The 19,258-nt window shown below is 40.6% G+C and overlaps 1 protein-coding gene across 3 annotated transcripts in view; it reads left to right on the top strand.

Annotated features, from left to right (window-relative positions):
• The window catches only part of ZNRF2 (zinc and ring finger 2), an 83,099-nt gene that overhangs the window by 32,364 nt on the left and 31,477 nt on the right, over positions 1-19,258 (top strand). For all 3 annotated transcript variants that reach the window (XM_061586893.1, XM_061586891.1, XM_061586892.1), the window contains exon 2: positions 10,248-10,343. In XM_061586893.1, coding sequence (XP_061442877.1) covers positions 10,248-10,343 — 96 coding nt within the window. The remainder of the gene's footprint in view (positions 1-10,247; positions 10,344-19,258) is intronic.

Here is a 19,258-nt window from a genome sequence, read left to right on the forward strand (position 1 = left end):
CTTCAGGAACTTTCTAGCATCAATTGCAGAGAGGAAAATCTTGTTTCTGCATCTTGCACTCAGTTAGGCAAAGCCTGTCATGAGCGTTTACATTCCCCCTTGAACCAGAACAAGAATGTCAATTCAGTGGAATTTTAAGCTACATTATATATCTATGGAGACAGTGCAAACATTAATGTGAACAGTTTAAATTGTGCAAGCTGTAGCCAAAGCCGTGGCAAAAGTGGAAGACTATGCTATTTGTGCCAAACTTCTTATAGTGACAGGGGAAGTTCTGCTTGCTTCTTAAGCACAGCTTTTAAAGTATTTTTTAAATGGCTTGTAGGGTGCCCGAAGTTCTCAAACAGTGTGTTGTCCTAGTGGAACAGCAAAGCCAGTGATTGACCATCCTAACTGATCTTTCTTTATCCTATATCCAGAGCAAAGGATGCCAATCTAAGTTACTGATAGAAAATTCTTGGCAAGCAGAGTGAGATAAAAATAGTAATTAATCTCTGGAATTCCAAGCATCCCCATTTGTAAGTAGTGTGTATCTTTTTTTCCCCTTCAGCATTTGACTGAAGGAAGTAATTTCTTGTGCATTTTTAACCCTTGGGCATTCTATGCTGAGCACTGGAGGCATGTTATGATGGAGAAGACTGCAGCTATTTGTATTTGTAATTACATAAGTGACCTCAATTTTTCTACTGAACTTGACATAAGCTCACTGAATGCCTAACTATGGCCATAAAACCTGTTGCATTCTTCTCTGTATTGCTGTTTAACAAGCAAGGCAGCAAATGGAAGATGTAGTCTATCAGTTGAGAAGGCTTGCCCTTATATTTAAAGGCATAGAGGTCTGGTTCATATACAATGCCAAGTCATGGTTTGTTTAAGCCACAGTTTAACAGACCACAAGCTCACCATGAGTTGTCCCAGATATGATCAAACCATGGCTTATTTCTCCAGTGTTTGTTTTGTGCTCTTGCCTTGTGCAACCATGGCTTCAGATATTGATTTGATGATAATAAACAAACCATAGTTAAGCTGATGGCAGGATTCACACAATGCAAAGCACATAACATTCATGCGCAAAGTCACTCTTACAAGCATTCAGCTATGTAAACAGAGAAGACCATCTTTGTAAACCCCTTGAGGTTTTATTTACAGTTAAGCGGTATACAAACTTTGTTAAATAAAAACAAAATGTTGCAGTATGTTCTCATTTTAGTTGAGGCCAATAAGCTTCCTCAATTGCAAATCCTTCATAACTAACAACTATGACTCTGTCCTCATTTGGTTAGTTCTGAACCGAATTAACCTTTGAAAACCAAGTGGTGAGCTTTGAACCTGAGTTTTTGAAGCTGCTAAGGGGTGTGTATGTATACCCAGTTTTAACTGTCTTCTGGTTTTTGAGCTAGCAGGATAAACTGCTCTACACAGTCTTTTCCCCACCTCTGGAAAGGGTTTGAAACTTCTATTTTAAAAAGAAAACTAAATTATCTGAATCACCCATGGAACTTGATCTAGAAGGTGTGTGTGGGGTGGCTAGATAAGAAGTGCAGGCATAGTTGTAGTCAGTGGCTGCATTAGCATGTAATGCTAAGCCAGGTGCACTAAGCCAAACTACGAACGTGCTCACTTCTGGAGAAAGACTGCACCCACATTGCTCCTCCCCAGTTGTTTTAGCTCAGTGTGGTGTGGCAGGTTTGGCTTAGTGTGTTGTCTAAACCCAAGATCACAGTTAAGTTCTCTCCTCCTTAACCACTATCTGTAGCCAAGAGCAAACCTTGGGTATAGATTGTGGTTAAGGAGGAGATACCTTACCACAATCCCAGGTTTGGATGAAATGTTAAGGCAAAACTTGGATCAGCTACCATGCTGTGCTGAGCTGAAAGGACCTGAGAGGAGCAAAGAAGTGCAGGCTCCTCTGTGGGGCCAACATGGTCCCAGTAAGTCAAAGTTTGGCTTAGTGTGACATGTGAGCCAGGCCATAATCTGTCACTATTTTGTATTTTTATTAGTTAGTATTTTGCTGTGTCTAACTTTTTTTATGATTATAGGTTCAGGATTTTAACATAGAACTTAAACAAGTTGAACTCTAAATGATGACTAAAAGTCTTAACACATTTGTCAGTATTTGGGCTACTTTGTCTTTAGAAGTTTGTTTGTACAGTGTTCAGTTCCTGTTACTAATGCAGAATGCATACATTCAAATAATGTTACTCTTCTAACAAGAGAGAAGGGTTTTCTCGAGTTGTTTAAGAAAGGTGTCTGTTCACCAGGAGGAGATGCTGGCTTGTGTTCTACTAATTTTCAAACTAGGAATCCAGAATACTTTGCCAATGTACATCTTCTTGCCACATGGTTCTTATGTTCCTGCCTGCTTTTGAAATGGAAAGGACACTTCCTCCTTTATTCCTGCTTACTCTTTATTTAAGTCACTTCTGTGGGGAAGACAGATTGCTGCAGTGGTCAAATTTGCTCTGTGATGATTACTTTTTTTTAAAGGCTACAGGTTTCTGGTGCAAGGTGTGAAGCAGAAGTAGCAAATACATTATGCCTTTTCACCTTGCACCACAAACTTGTGTGAAAGGAAGTGTGTGTTTCTTGTTTTTATTCAAGTGATATTTTCCTTGGTTTAGCATTTAATAGCATGTTGGTGGAAACAAAATTAATTCCTGAATGATATTTTACTGTGTCCCATTAGTTCACTCAGTGTTCTTAACTAACTTCTCTACATACTGAAATTAATTTGGGGAATAAAAAGGTTGAGAGGTATTAAACAGTAATGCACTTTGGTTTAATAAGGCAATAGAAGGGGAAATTGGGTATTTTGTCACATTGAAGTTCTCTATTAATCATACTGTAGCACTTAGTTTTGACAATTGCAGTTAGTATAACCTGTAACACATTTGCATGGGCCAAAAAGCAAACTGTTGGCTGGATTCATCTCTTGAACCTATTGACAGGAGAATGTATATTTTCTAATATGGGTTCAAAACTGATCGGGTTTGGGTCAGAAGTATATTTGATTAGTTGGTTTTAACTACTTAAGTCAGGAAGCTGAGTAGCTAAGAAGCTGAGTAGAGCAAGAACAGGGAAGGAGTGGAAAGTCAGTACTGTGGGATAAAGCAGGGATTTTGTGCACTGGCAGGTGGACTTCACACCAGGACTGGAAATTGACCTGCACCAGAATGTTTAGAGCAAGGATAATCAATTTGGTGCCCTCCAGATGTTGTTAGAATACAACTTCTCTCATCAGCTCCAGGCAGCAGGGCCAGCAGTCAGGGTTTATACCAGTTGTAGTACGATGTCAGGAAGACACCAAATTGGAAACCCTTAGTTTAGAGCAGTGGTTCCCAACCTGGGGGCCGGGACCCCCAGGGGGGCCAAGAAGTAATCCAGAGGGGGCCATGAACAGTAAAGAAATGAATTATTTACTAATTTTTTAAAAAAAGTCTTCACTCCTTCTACACTGTCTGCTTTCCACTGCCTCTGCAGATGACACCTCCTCATTGCTCCAAACGAGAAGAGAGGCCTTTTGCTGGAGCGCCATAGCGTCTTTCAGGTGCACTAAGGGCAGGCATCTGCCTATAAAATACATGGCAGATGCCAAAGGAGGCTGAGGGTGGAGCTACCAGGAAGAAGAGGGGATTACTATCACTGATTCCTGTCTCCTTGCACTGCCGCTACTGGCAATGCCCTTACTTAGAATGAGAGGAGAGGGCTTTTTGTGAAGCAAAAAGAAGCAAGGCTGCACAGAAAGGCTGCTTTCCCCCTTCTTTCCTGGCAGCCAGCCTGCCTCCCTGGGGGGAGGGGGTCACAAAATATTTTCAGCTTATAAAGGGGTTCCCATGCTCATAAAGGTTGGGAACCACTGGTTTAGAAGGTTGCTGCCCTGTTTAGAGTGCTTTTCTTAGAAGCTAGTCAGATCTCAGGAGAGAGACTGGAAAACAAAACAAAAACCCTTGCCTGGGTTTCATAGCTAACCATTATTTCTATAGCTGTTAACTAGTGTGGAGGGGAAGCAGGTGAAGAGCAGGTTGGAACTGTGAATTTTGTAGCAACCCCCTCCATCCGATGACAATTATGTTGTATCCCAGCACAAGATGCATACTGGTGTCATCTTGAAAGAGGTGCAGTCTGCCTTGTTATGTTGCTTGTAGCTTTAACATTTTTTGTTGTTTGGTACCAAAGGCTTCCCCTGCTAGTTGCCAGAACAAAACATCTGGCAAGTGTGTGTGTAGAACCCTTGCCCCAATAAAAGGGCCTGTAGCTTCTTGACCTCATGCAGTGGCTAAAGGATGGAAGTTTTGCTTTAATCAGCTAGCTCGCAGAGTATGCCAAACTGTGCCTTATCAGGATTGTGCAAATGGGATAGCTCCCAGACAGGAGTTCTTACCTGCTTTGTTCTTTCCTGGTCCTTTTCGCTCAGCTCAGTGCAGCACAGCAGTTAAACCAAAGTTGGATTTGGTGTGATGTCCAAACCTGAGATTGTGGTTAAGCTCTCTTTTCCTTAACCACAATCTGTATCCATGGTTTGTTCTTGGCTGTCATGATTAAAGACAGTTGTGGCTGGTAATATTTTGACTTTGTAGGGCTGGAATTTAAACCTTGCTGTTTTCATCACAATAGGACTTTTATAGCACTTACTTACAAAAGTGTGTCATTACACATGTGCAGCATGGCACTGTTTCTTCACTAAAAAGACATCAATTCTCCAAACATCTATGGACAGTAGAAGAGCTTCCATGTAAGAGGGCAAAGTATGATTTTCAGACAAGATTGATTCCACACCTCTTATTTAGAAATTAAGGCATATCATGACATATGTTTTTAAATGCCTGTATTGATTACACCTACATATCCATTGCCAAAACACACAAAAAGTTTTAAAATATGACTACACTTGCTTCCCATTGCATGCTGTTTTCCTCTCCCCCCCAAAAAAATCAATTTAATTTTACATTATCCAAAACACTTCTTTCTCAAAGTTAAAAGAACAAAGTATTCCAACCAATAGACAAATAGTTTCATTTGAGCCAGGGCATATCGGGGCACAGCAGAACAGATTTGTAGTGCATGGCTCAGTCCTGGAAATGTGAATAATCTCTGTTTATGTGCAGAGTACATCACATCAGATTAACTATAATCAATCTCTGTTACATCTGGGATTAGGGAGAATATCTTCCAAGTTTGGGAAGGATGGCTAGTCATATCCAGACAGGCATAGAGCCCAAACTTTTCATTTTAGAAACTATTGACAAATCTTGCCAAAAAGCACACTAGAAGTAATAGCACCATGCATTTTCCTTGCATTCACAATATTCTGAATTTAAGCTAAGGGAGACACTTGTTGGAAGCAGATCCACACATCTTTTATGGAAATATTCTGGGAAAATACTCTGGAATTACAAATGGCTTGGATGAACCTCCCTGTTTCATCCAGCTCTAAATAAGTGAATGCAGGGAAATTGTTAACACAGAAATTGTTGCAACCCACACACAAGCCATCCACTATTTCTCCTCCCAGTTCACACACACAAAAAATCCAAAATGATGAAGTAAAAATCGATATTTCTTATAGAAAGAGACTCACTATTGTTTGCTTACTTGCTTGCATGCCCTTTCTACATCACCAAAAAATACTAACTAAACAAAACGCTCCTCAGAGTATGAAACCCTGTTGCTTCTAGCTTCCTATGAAGAGATCTGGCATTCAGGGAAACAGCTCTGAGTATGCTCAGAAGAACCAAGCTAAGACTACCACATAGCATTGTTCTTAAGGCAAGCCTGATTCAGGCTTGACGTTGCCCTAATCTGCTCCTGGCTGTGCTGGATGGATAAACCTCATAACAACAGATGGAACAGGAGACTTCCTAGTAGGGCTGATAAGCAGGCAGTCCAGGGAGGGACTTCTTTGCCTTAGCTACACTTTTGGATTAGAATTGGCTTAGTGGTGCTAAAAGCTGATTAAGACAGAGAACGGGAAGCTAGAGTACAGGAGATTAACAGAAATGCCTTCATAAGCCTCTGTAAGGTCAAGAAATTATAAAATGAGATTTGGGTGTGTGTGTTAAAAATTGCTTGACATTCCCATTGGGAAGGCTGTGCCCCAGTAGACCTAGTGGACCTGCCTCCACTGGTTAAGGAGGAGAGAACTTAACCATGATCTCATGTTTGGATTACACACTAAGCCATACCTTGACTTTACTGCCACATTGCACTGAGCTAAAAGGAACAGGGATGAGCAAAGTGCCTGTGAGCACCTCATCAGGAACCAACACGTTCACACTAATTCAAGATTTGGCTTAGTGCTTCATGCAGACTCGGGCACTGTCAGATGACATTCAGTTTGTTTAGTGTTCACACAGTCTATTCTTGGACTAAGGATTTACTTAAATGTAAATGTACTGCCTTCAAGTTGATTCTGACTTATGGCGACCCTGTGACTAGGGTTTTCATGAGGCTGAGAGGTAGTGACTGGTCCAAGGTCACCCAGTGAGCTTCATGGCTATGTAGGTCTCCCAGGTCATAGTCCAACACCTTAACCACTACACTACACTGGCTGTCCTAAGGATTTACTTAGGAAGGGTAAAAATGTTTTTGTCAACATTTCAGTGACTTAAAAAGGATGCACAGTCTGAGGTTACATTCAAACTTCTTGATCAGCAGCAATTTGACATTAACACATAAGGAGCTGCTATGGGAAACACAGCAGTATGTCCATGAATGAAAAGAGAAGTTATTTTTAGGACCAGTGTTGGTTTCTCTGGCATTTAGAATAACTACTTTTATCCTCCTATGCACAAACAACTAGCTTGATCTGTGGAAATAGTGCCCTTCTTAGACTCTTAAGGAACTTGTGTCTGTTGATCACCCCCATCATTCTATGTTGCAAAAATAAATTAGCGTGGTGTGTGTTAACGCTAACAAGATATGCAGTGCCTTGCAGACCCCTGACCAATGCCCTCATATTACTGAATTACAAATGGTACATTGTAATTTCGTTCTGTATGATACAGTATTTTATTTTGAAACACTGAAACTCAACGTCAATTACTGTAAGGTGACACTGGGTTTATGCTGGGAAATGTTTGTAAGAAACATAAAAACCTGAAACATGTTGCTTGCATAAGTATTCAACCCACACACATTAATATTTGGTAGAGACACCTTTTGCTGCAATAATAGCTTTAAGGCTTTTCGGGTAGGTATATACCAGCTTTGCACACAGTGTCGGAGGGATTTTGGCCCATTCTTCTTGGCAGATTCGCTCCAGGTCATTCAGGTTGGTTGGATGTCGCTTGTGGACCACAATTTTCAAAGAGCACCACAGATTCTCAGTGGGATTGAGATCAGGACTTTGACTGGGTCACTGTAGGACATTCACTTTTTTGTTCTTGAGCCACCCCAATGTTGCTTTGGCCTTGTGCTTGGGATTATTGTCCTGCTGAAAAGGGAATTTCCTCCTAAGCTTCAGTTTTTTAGTGGACTGAGGCAGGTTCTCTTGAAGTATTTCCCTGTATTTTGCTCCATCCATCCTTCCTTCGATTTTAACAAGATACCCAGTCCCTGCTGATGAGAAGCATCCCCACAGCATGCTACTGCCACCACCATACTTCACTGTATGGCATAGGCAGTGTTACGTTTGCGCCACACATAGCACTTTGGCTGAAAAGCTCTATCTTGGTCTCATCTGAGCACAAAACCTTTTCACATATCGCAGCTGGGGCAGAGCTTGGAAAAGTTAATTTTTGAACTACAACTCCCATCAGCCCAATCCAGTGGCCATGCTGGCTGGGACTGGTGGGAGTTGTAGTTCAAAAAAAGTAACTTTTCCAAGCTCTGAGCTGGGGCACTCTCATGCTTTCTGGCAAATTCCAGACATGCTTTCAGCTAGCACTTTTTGAGTAACGGATTCTTTCTTGCCACCCTCTCATACAGGCCAGTGTTATGCAGAGCTCTGGATATGGTTATTCTGGTGCACCATTACTCCACTCCCAGCCACTGAACTCTGTAGCTCCTTCAAAGTGATTGTTGGCCTCTCTGTGGCTTCTCTCCTTCTTGTTTGAGTGCTGAGTTTTGAGGGATGGCTTTGGCAGTGGCTGGGTGGTGTGATGCAGCTTCTAAAAGTATAGGTGTCCCTGCACTTATAGTGCGAGTCGTTTCCGACTCTTAGGGTGACGTCTTGCAACGTTTACTAGGCAGACCTTATATATGGGGGTGGGATTGCCAGTTCCTTCCCTGGCCTTTCTTTACCCCCCAGCATATGCCAGGTACTCATTTTACCGACCACGAATGGATGGAAGGCTGAGTGTACCTCGACCCCTTTTACCGGAGATTCGACTTCCTCCTTCCGTTGGAATCGAACTCCGGCCGTGAGCAGAGCTTCGGCTGCATTACTGCCGCTTACCACTCTGCAGCTTCTTCTTCCCGATTAATGATCCAGCTGTGTTCACTGGGATATTCAAACACTTGGATATTATTTTGTACCCTTTTCCTAACCTATGCATTTGTATTACATTATCTCTCACTTGTGTAGAATGCTCTTTGGTCTTCATTTTCCTTCAGATCAACAGCCTGACCAGTCATCCTTTAACAGTGGGGTTTTTATCCTGACAATGTGACAGCAACTTTAATGGTACAGAGGTGGAGGCCAATGGTAAGGTAACTGTGTCCTCGGTAGGGCAATTTCTTTCATCTGTATAAACTGGGAGCTTCCACAGCGCAGGGGTTGAATACTTATGCAAGCAACATGTTTCAGTTTTTTATGTTTCTTACAAACATTTCCCAACATAAAACTAACGTAGCCTTACAACAATTGATTTTGAGTTTCAGTGTTTCAAAATAAAATACTGTATCATACAGAATGAAATTACACTGTATCATTTGTAATTCAGTAATATGAGCATTGGTCAAGAGTCTGAGTACTGTTGCAAGGCACTTTATATCATTATTTTAATTTAATGTAAAATCATTATTTTTATTTAATGCTAGGGTTTATTCCATTCTTTTGTATGGTAGTGCAGTTTACCACTGTTTAGATACAGTAATGTTGCTAGAAAAGTGTATATAAATATTGCAGGCTTGTATTTCACTTTTTGCATATTTCTGTGGCCTTTGGCCAAAGCTCTTTCTGTGGATCTCCTTACTGTTGCAAGTTTAAGTGGGGAAAGGGGAAGCAATGGTAAGTTTCATGTATTTGAATTGTCATACTTTTCTTGAACTCTTATGTAGTATTCAAAAGCAGCATTAGCTGGTAGACAGAGACGTGGGAATGAAGAAATATTCAAAATTTCATAAGAATAGCTGGCATTTATTAGATACCTGGCACATTTTGAATTGTGCCTTTTTAATGTACATGTAAAGTTGTATGACAGATATTGCTTTTATAAGGCCATGTGGGCTTACTACTTTCTCATCTTGTTAAGAAGTGTATATAACAGATGCTATACTAGAAACCAGGCTCCACAATTTGTTGTGTGATTGTGGCCATTCAGATGTCTAGCCTCTCTGACCTAGTTTCATGCAAAACTTATTTAATCTTTCCTAGTCCTAATTATGGGGTAGCTTCTAGTATGTGATGGGGATAGGGACATTCCTACATATGTAGGGTAGGGTAACAGCAAGAATTTTCAGAAACCACATCCATTGTGATGAACTGGTTCCTTGGGCAATGTGAATCTGTAATTACATAGCCCAACTTTATTTGAATTTTGACTATTCTCTCTCATATTGGGTATTAGTGTTGGTTAGGGTTGCCTTCTCATGCTGTAAGGCCACTCCCAAATTTCACAAGGTCAATTTTTAGTTATTTCTTAACTCAACAGAGAGAATGATCACTGTCAGATTAATTTCTCTTCTCTTGTGCATAAGTGTGTTGCTTTTTCTCTGAATTGAGGCTTCTGCTTGTTGGCTGTTAACAGTAGCACCCAGTTTCTCATGTTAGTGCAGTGTAATTTGTTTTGAACTGACAGTCTACTGAAGCCCTGAGCCGAACAGCTTCTGCGCACACACGCACGCACACTCCGTTCCCAGTTTGTATAAAATGCTTTGCAAGGAAGAAAGTATCCCTGTATAGTTGACACGATATAGCAGATTTGACTCTGTTAAGCACAAAACACTTGTCCTCTAAAACAGTGATGCCTTTTAACATCTGTGTGCAACTGCATTTTCATAACCCAAAGTTTTTTATTTACATATAGTGCTATACACAAAAGCTGTCACACTTCTCAATATTTTTCTTTCTTTTAAAACTTTAGGATTCAAGTGCCCTGTTTGTTCCAAGTTTGTATCGTCAGATGAGATGGATTTACATCTTGTGATGTGCTTGACAAAACCAAGGATAACTTATAATGGTAAGAAAGTAAGCTAACTACTACTTGTAACAATACATAATTGGATTAATCTTGATTACAAGCTAAACCTTGCAAGTTTGATACTTTTTAAAAAACTGGCAAATACAAAGTTCTATTTACTAATGCTTACTTGATAAATACATCATCTTTATACTGACCCATTTTGATAATTTTGTCCATTTCATGCTTAGTCTGCCCTTGATACCTCTCCCAGATGCTCTTCTTTTCTTTGCATTCTTCAAGGGCCACAACCACTGTAGTCAGGAAGCTAGTTGTGCAGTTAACAGATTGTTTGGACATGCAGTCTTGGTATTTCAGTGGTGCAAGTGAGAGTCTTTTATAGTTTCCTCACTTTGCTGCACGATCTGAACTGGGCGCTAAAGGATGGCCTCGAGTGAGATCTGCAATTTCCTCCCTCTGGAGTAGAGGACTAAAAATGAAAATAGGCTATTTCAGAAGTTCTGGTCTTAATGGACCTTCAAGGCTAAAACAAAGAGGTGATTCTGTAGAGCAGGTCAGCAAAGAGTAGATAAATTTGGGGGCGGCCATAAGCAGCAGATTTAGGCTAATAGAGATAGAGGCATTGTTCCTGTCCCTTTTGTTCCCAGCTTCTTGTGCACTTACCCACACTTCTCGTCAAAGTACAGAAATATTGTAATATAAACAGACAGTGGTTTAGTGCTACATGGATGAGTGTCAGAGAGCCTGAGCAAAACACTGGGGTCACACACTCCCCTCCCCTTTTGCTCTCTTTCTCCAGTGGGGCCAGGAGGAGAACTGCTACCAAGTGTGTGTTTAGTTTAAAAGGATCTTTTCTTAGTGTATGTGCAAACCAGGAATCCTGGCTGAATACAAACAGTAGTCGCTTAGCAAACTAACTTCATCATGCATGGTTTGAAGTACGATTCCTGGTTCACATATAAATCTAAGCTAAAATTATTTGGAATTAAAAGTGAACTCTACAGAAATCATCCTTGTGGCTATGTGGAAAAAGGAAGGGGGAGCATGTGAGCCTGATGGTTGTTTGGGTTCACTGTGGTTCATCCATATAATAAAATCATGGTTTAGCATTATGTGCAATCCAGCTAGTCCTGTTGTGTGCACTTTTTAACCTTCTATGGTCTGCCATCAGGTTTCTTGCTTTTTCTTAAAGACTGAGGGTTGTATTCAACTAAGTTGAATGTTCCATCACCGCAAGGATTTTTCCTTGTGCAACAGAACATTCTCCCCCTCTCCTCCCATTGCATGCCTCTTATATTTGAACAGATTTGGGAATTAGACAAATTCTTGGAGGATAAGGCTATAAGCGGCTAAAAGCCATTATGACAGTGCTCTGTCTCTACTGTCGGAGGCAGTATGCTTCTGAAAACCAGTTGCTGGAAACTGCAAGAGGGAAGAGTGCTCTTGCACTCAGGTCCTGGTTGTGGACTTCTCATAGGCATCTGGTAGGCCAGCGTGAGAATAAGATGCTGCACTAAATGAGCCACTTGCCTAATCCAGCATGCTTTTCTAATGTCCTTATGGTGTGTGTGTGGGGAAGAGAGTTCTGCTAGCGCAAGGATTTAGTTGAATACTGCCCCCCAAAAATGGAACAGTGTATGGACCTGAGGGATATATTGTGGATACAGAAGTGTATCTGTTGTGTACTGCTATCTACAGTGTTTTTTAAAAAATATATTTTTCCAAGCCACTGTTGAAGGTATTTAGTTTAGAGAGGGCCTTATCCTCTTTTACTCCTTGTAAGGGAGTTTTATAACATGGATCTTAAAACAGATCAGAAATTTAAAGTTGTAAAGTTATTACAGTAAGAAAGTTCATACAACCTCTATAAATGGCCGCAAAAAGAGACTGGCTACAGTCCTAAACCCACTTGGGAGTAAGCTCCATTGAATTCTATCAGACTTATTTCTGAGTAGACCTGGTTAGGATTGCAGCCTAAGTCCTTGTATTATAGAAATAAATTTTACTTCCGTTAAGCAGAATGATGCGTCTTTGTACTATAAAGCCCCATGTCTCTCCCCCCAAAGTAATACAGCTTCAAATCTTCAACAGAATCTTAATCTGGTCTGATTGCTGCAATTTGATTTATCTGGGAGTAAGCCCCATTAAATATGAAGAGACTTACTTCTGAGTAGACATGTATACATTGTACTATAACTTAACTATACAGTGAATTTTTAATAAGTGCCCAGGTGTGTATTCGGGGGGGGGGTGCTCAAGGACTCTGTCCAGTTATTTTTGACAGGCAGCTCCCTCCCGGGAACCCTCTGTCTACAGTCAGAGCGAATCAGCCTTACTGCCACTGACAAAAGAGACTGCAGGGAGAAATGCTGGAGCTTAAATAAGCCCAGCCAGCCCCTTCATTCACAGCATAGCATTCACACCACATATGCCTTGCTTGCTTGCTGTGCTACTCAGCACTCTGTGTGGCAGGAACTGATTGTGCTGGCCAGAAGGAAGGAAGAGGAGGCAAAAATGGCTGTGTGCACACACAGTGCAGGCTCACAAGTTGGTGGTGCACAGACCAACCATTAATTATTTTTTAATTAAATAATTCCTCTCTTGGCTCTTTGTGAACCCCTGGATTGACTTCCCAACCCGCAGGTTGGGAACCACTGCTCTACATACTTGTGGTGATCTCATGAAACTTGCCATATTCCAAAAATATAACATTTAGTTTAAAAAGTGTGTTCAGCACTACTCAAAGTAGACCCAGTGAACACTAGTCATGTCTATTAAAACCTCAGTGTGTCCAGTCTGAATAGGGCTACACTGAATACTGCTCTTAGATGTAACGTTTGAAAATGTTCATTAATACATTTTAGGAAAAGATTTTAGAAAGTTTGTGTATTCTGACACCTCGCCCCAAATCTACTGATGTCTGCTCTCAAGGGCTTCATATAAATGTTAAACAGCATGGGGGACAAGATCGTACCCTGCAGCACCCCCCAGCACAACTGCCAGGGGCCCGAAAGACAATCACCCAATGCTATTCTCTGAAAACGACCCTGGAGATAGGATCGGAACCACTGTAAAACAGTGTCTCCAATACCCATCTCACCAAGTCGGCCCAGAAGGATACCATGGTCAATGGTATCAAAAGCTGCTGAGAGATCAAGTAAGAGTAACAGGGTTGTACTCCCCCTTCCTTCTCCTGATAAAGGTCATCCATCAGGGCGACCAAGGCTGATTCAGTCCCATAACCAGGCCTGAACCTAGACTGGAATGGGTCAAGATAATCTGTTTCATCCAAAAGTACTTGCAATTGCTGTGCCACAACCCTCTCAATCACCTTCCCTAAAAAGGGGGTGTTTGTGACTGGATGGTAATGTCGCAGACCGATAGGTCCAAGGTGGGCTTTTTCAGGAGCAGTCAGATCACCGCCTCTTTCAGGGAGGCTGGAACCATTCCCTCCCGCAATGATGCATTGACCACACCCTGGATTCACTCGGTCAAACCCCCTCGGCAAGCTTTAATAAAGCAAGAAGGGCAAGGGTCGAGAGGACATGTTGCTGGCCGGATCATCGCAAGCACCTTGTCTATGTCATAGTTTACGTTTATGTTAGTGAAAGCTATTTCAGTTCTCGATGTCTAAGCCATGTCTCAAGCAACTCTGTCATATTGGGGTTATGCCCTAGTGTAGTAAATGTTTTTGAGTGTGATACACTATAGTATGACAAAAAACAGCACAGAATTCCAATAGAATGCTCTAGGGCAGCTTGCTGTATTGTTCCATTTCAAATGTGAATTCTCTCCCAGGCAAAGATTCAAGGTTATAAAAATCTGAGTGCTATGATTTGTACTTGATCTACAGAATGAGTCCAATAGGCACACACCCATTGTTTGCAATATGCACAAAAATGTTTTCCCTTTTGACTTTTGAACATACTTTGATGGGCATTGTGAACAACAGGGCTCATTATGAGCAGCTCACACAGGGGAAAAATAAGCAAAATAAAAATTGTAATCCCAGATCCTCAATGCTTGAGAATTTTTTTAAATGCTTAGGCAGCAACATCTATGTTTGGGAGCCAATATCATGCTTTTAGAGGCAAACCCTTTGAAGCCAAAATAAACAGTTTAAACTTATTGGCACCAGCACAACACTACTAGAAATGTGGGCAACTAGACACCTGGGATTTTCCCTCTGATGCTGCATCTGTTGACACCATTTGTTTTTGTCTTTGGAAAGGCATATTTAGCATAGGATAGCGCTATAAATAACTTCAGAAATCAAATCTGTAAGATGGAGCATTGCTGGAGGAGTTCTGCTGCAATTGGGAACTTTGGGACTGAAAGTTGAGGGAGCCACTGCCATGATCATATTATGCTCTTAATTATGTTTTATATTCATGCCAGATGGAGACCTTAGGTTAGGATAGAGTGGAATTCTTAATTCCAAATGTTCTTAAAATATGCTGCTAGACAAAAGTGGATCCAAGTATAAAATGACGTATAACAAGATTTGAATGTCAAATATAGTCTTTTTAAAGCTTTCACATGGGTAAAAGCAAGTAATTTAAGTTAGTTACAGACTAAACCATTGTCTTCTACTTTGAATGTAACTGAGTCTCTTATTAGTGCCATTGAGTCTAGTTTGAATCTCCTTTACTCTTGCTTATTCTCTAGTTCATTGTTGTATATAGGTTATCCTGTCATACATTTTTGCAGTTCTGCCTCCCATGAGATGAACTAGATTCATTCCTTGGCCTGTAAGCAAGTTTTGGTCTTCTGGTTTCTTATAACAGTATCTATTCTCTAGGACAGGGGTTCCCAAACTGTGGTCTGTGGACCACCAGTGGTCTGTGAGATTCATTCAGGTGATCTGTGGCATGTCTGTAAAAATGCAACTGAAAGATACAACTAAAACTCATACAATATCTAGCACAATGAATTACAACTGCTGCTACAGGCAGAAAAGTCAAGTGGTCTGCCAACACCCTCAGCAGTTTTCAAGTAGTCCATGAGGGGGGGGAGTTTGGGAACCACTGCTCTAGACTCTAAAGGAGCCCTCAGCCTTCATGTGAACAAAAGTATTGCAAATGCTTAACTAGGTGCATTATACAGCCATGAGATCATCTGTATGCTATAGCCAGCATGGCTTTTTCACATTCGTCCATGTTACATTGAAAATACGATCCGTGTCATTCTGCTGCTTCCCATCAGCTCATTTCAAAACAAAATCTTACAGATCGTATAATCCTGAACTAAGAAAGACTTGCTTAACAACCCTCTAAGTTTTCATGGTGATACACAAAACACACAGAGAATCTAGAGTTCAAAGTGTAAAACAAGAAAAAAAAATCCAGACCCCTGTTGGACTTATCTTCCTGTCAGTGGTCTCATAATTTGTTGAAATTAATTAAAAATCAGCCCTGTTCACAGAGTACCTGCAATCCTGTTACTAACCTTCCCCCATACTCTGATCTTCCTCTTTTGCAGTTTAAAAGTTTTAAAAATGCATGGCTGATTTTTAATTTATTTAAGAAATTTAACATTGGAATCTATGATCGTGCAAGCATGCTCAGTAAGAACTAAGTGTCAGTGTTCTAAAAGACAGACTAACAGCTGTTTGGCTTGGCTAATCAGGTGGCCACACCCATGCCAGACCTTTATTTCACTTTAGACAGTCATGGCTCCCCCCAAAGAATCCAGGGAAGTGTAGTTTGTGAAGGATGCTGAGAGTTGTTAGGAAACTCCTATTCCCATGACAGAGCTCCAGTGGCCAGTCCCTCTTCCTAGAGAATTCTGGGGATTGTAGCACTGTAAGGGGAATAACATTCTCCTAACAACTCTCAGCACCCTTCACAAACTATACTTCCCAGGATTCTTTGGGAGCCATGACTATAGTGGAATTAATATCTGGTGTGGATGTGGCCAGGGATAGCTTTGGTTTAAATTCTGGTGGGAGACTACATGTGTCTGCTATAGAATAAAAAGGTGAGGAAAAACCCACAAAATAATGATACTGTTAACAATGTTCTCCTTTTGGAAAACTCTGCCCATTGTCCACCCATCCAATCTCCTCCCCCTCTCCCCTACTCCCCCAGGTCAGTTTCATCTATCCTAAGCATGATTGCACAGAATCACATTGAATTCAGTAATCTGCCCTCCTCCTCTCCTCCCCTTCCTCCCTGTCTACTTTCCCCTCCCCTCATGCACAGTTTCACCTATCCTAAGCATAATTGCAGGAGAGTAAATCCCATTAAACTCAATCAGCATGCAAATTATCAATCCATTCTCAGCAAACCTGCACAGGGTCCCATTTTCTTACTTCCCAGATTAAAAAGCAGAGAAATGTTCTTAAACTGCAAGGGTTTTTTGCCTGTTAGTAAATATTCTATATTTGGGTGGGTCATTCCTGACCTTGCTGCTCTGCCTTTCCAGTGACACCTGCTTCTTCCACTGTTTGCTAATCCCAGTTTCTGTCTTGCCATGCCTTCTAAAATAACTTACATTTATTATCATCACATTCATTTAACCAATTTTTAAATATTGCAAATTTATAGTATTTGGGAATGCAGCAGCTAAGATTAGGTGCCAGCAGTTGTAGGGACCAATGCAGAAATGTGCAAGGTTGATTGGCAGTAAAGAGAGGAAGAGACTGAGGCTTGAGGGGCAAATTGTGAGCGCCAGTTAGAGGTTAAACAGGTCTGATGTGGCATGTTGAGAGAAAATGGTGTTGATGTTGATCTAGTTAATTTCACTACAAATTTGTGATGAGACAAAAATGCAAGGAGTGTGAAGATGGAAGAAAGGGATAAGCAAAAGGTAATATGAGAAAAACCTAGGAAAGGAAAACATTTCATTAGATGGGTATGAGTGTTTAAGCCAAATATGGATCATAGGTGACCTGGAAACAAAAAGGTAAGGAATTAATCAAGGGTTATCTTTGATTCTTTGTGTATTCACCCAAATATTTACATTTTAAAAAAAACTTTCAGAAGAAATTTGATGTCAACAATTTTGTTATGAGGAAAATGAACAGCATGCACTGAAACCCATTTAAATACAGACATCCTCTGTGTAAACTTGTATTGACTGTTTTAAAATGGATTTTTGAAGTATTTGGGGAGTATTTTATAAACTATTTGGTGAAACAGACAGTGTGCAGGCAGTAAAGCAAAAAAATCAATATGGGTTGTGGGACTTGACCTGTTGACATAACTTCTAGGGATTCTTCTTAATTCTAGTTAGTTCATGGGTATAGAAGTGAGGAAACTGAAATTTCTTACCTAAGTACCTTTAAATCCATGACACTAAGGATGTCAAATTGCCAGTGTTGGTGTTGTCTTTCCCAATCTGTAAAACTAGAAATAGCCATAATCTTCCTCTCAGCATTGTGAGACTAAATAATGGATCATATGCTGTCTGTGCCATTTATGAAGATATTCTGTGTCACAAGTCTTTATAAACATCTAATGCTTTCCTGGGGCGGACAAGCTTTTTTATTTTTATGTTGTTGTACTTCTGGCCTGCAAATATATACTAAGTCATATGAATACATGTATTGGTCTCCGTTTCTATTACCTGCATTATAGATAACGTATCCTGGTGTAATTTGTTTAAGAAAACACTGTGATGGCTTTCTGTTAAGTTTAGTTTTGTTCCCTGAAAGTAGGAGAGAGAAGCCAAGGTCTGCACAGGGGAGATGATTCCACACATTAAAAACAAAAGAAGCTGTGTTGGTCTGTTAGATTGTTCCATGCAGGGTTTGTAAAGCTACAGCTGTATTAGGACTAGCCAAAAACCCCAAGCTTGCACTGTATATTGTGGTTTTGTTTGGTATCAGTAAAGCTTTTGTTTTTACTAACCCTGGTTGGAATTAACATATCAAGCAAATCTAAGCATCTTGCCCTTGAGCAAATGTTTTACTTGTGCTAGTAACTGAAGTGCTTCTGCCAGTTTGTTTGTTTGTTTGTTTGTTTATTATTTGATATATATTCCGCCCTTCCTCCCAGCAGGAGCCCAGGGCAGCAAGCCCAATTGCCATTGCAGTTGATAATATCACAAATACTAATGAGAGAGATACTTGAAGTCCACAAAAAACACTGAAAACAGTTCAGGGGAAAAAGTGTAGGGTTTTTGCATATATAGTTAGAATTGCTATACAGTATTTGTACTTATGGGAAATGCACAAAGAGTTTTCTTTGTATCATGTGATTATGCTGGATAAGAGCTACCTGGAATGTCCTATGCTTAATCACTTTTTTTGACTTGAAATGTCATTGATGAGGATGTCATAAATTGGGTCTGCAACTGCTGCAGTCTTATGACTGCTAAGTACTCTACTTCAGTTCCTGAGCCTTATCTGTCACTATATTTATGCAGTGGTTTATGTTTTTTTGTCTATATAAGTGTCTAACAATTTCGTAGATTTGCTTCCGTGATCTGATCAAAAAGGCTTCTTTTTCAGAGGTTGTCTGTACTTTGTAGATTTTGAGTTTTTGTTATGCCTTGCAGTGCAGGCTTAGATATGTCACTCAAATACATTCCCAGATATGGAGCCAGTGTGGTGTAGTGGTTAAGGTGTTGGACTACGACCTGAGAGACCAGTGTTTGAATCCCCACATAGCCATGAAGCTCACTGGGTGACCTTGGGCCAGTCACTGCCTCTCAGCCTCATGAAAACCTTATTCATAGGGTCTCCATAAGTCGGAATCGACTTGAAGGCAGTACATTTACATTTTTTATTCCCAGGTAAGTATGTATAGGATTTCAACTTTAACCAACATTAGTTGTACTTGCAGACCCACTGAAAGCAATGGGCTTAAGTTTAAGTCTGTTTTTTAAAAGGTCTGCTCAGCTTAACCACAAGCTTAAGGTGTTGTGGTTTGTTTCCCGTCCCTTAAATCGTAAAGCTGTGATTGATCTTTTGCAATGTGGATTTTTTTTTGAAGGTTATGTAGCAAAGA

The sequence above is a fragment of the Rhineura floridana genome, chromosome 10 (genome assembly GCF_030035675.1).
Source record: "Rhineura floridana isolate rRhiFlo1 chromosome 10, rRhiFlo1.hap2, whole genome shotgun sequence".
Classification (NCBI taxonomy): Eukaryota; Metazoa; Chordata; class Lepidosauria; order Squamata; family Rhineuridae; genus Rhineura; species Rhineura floridana.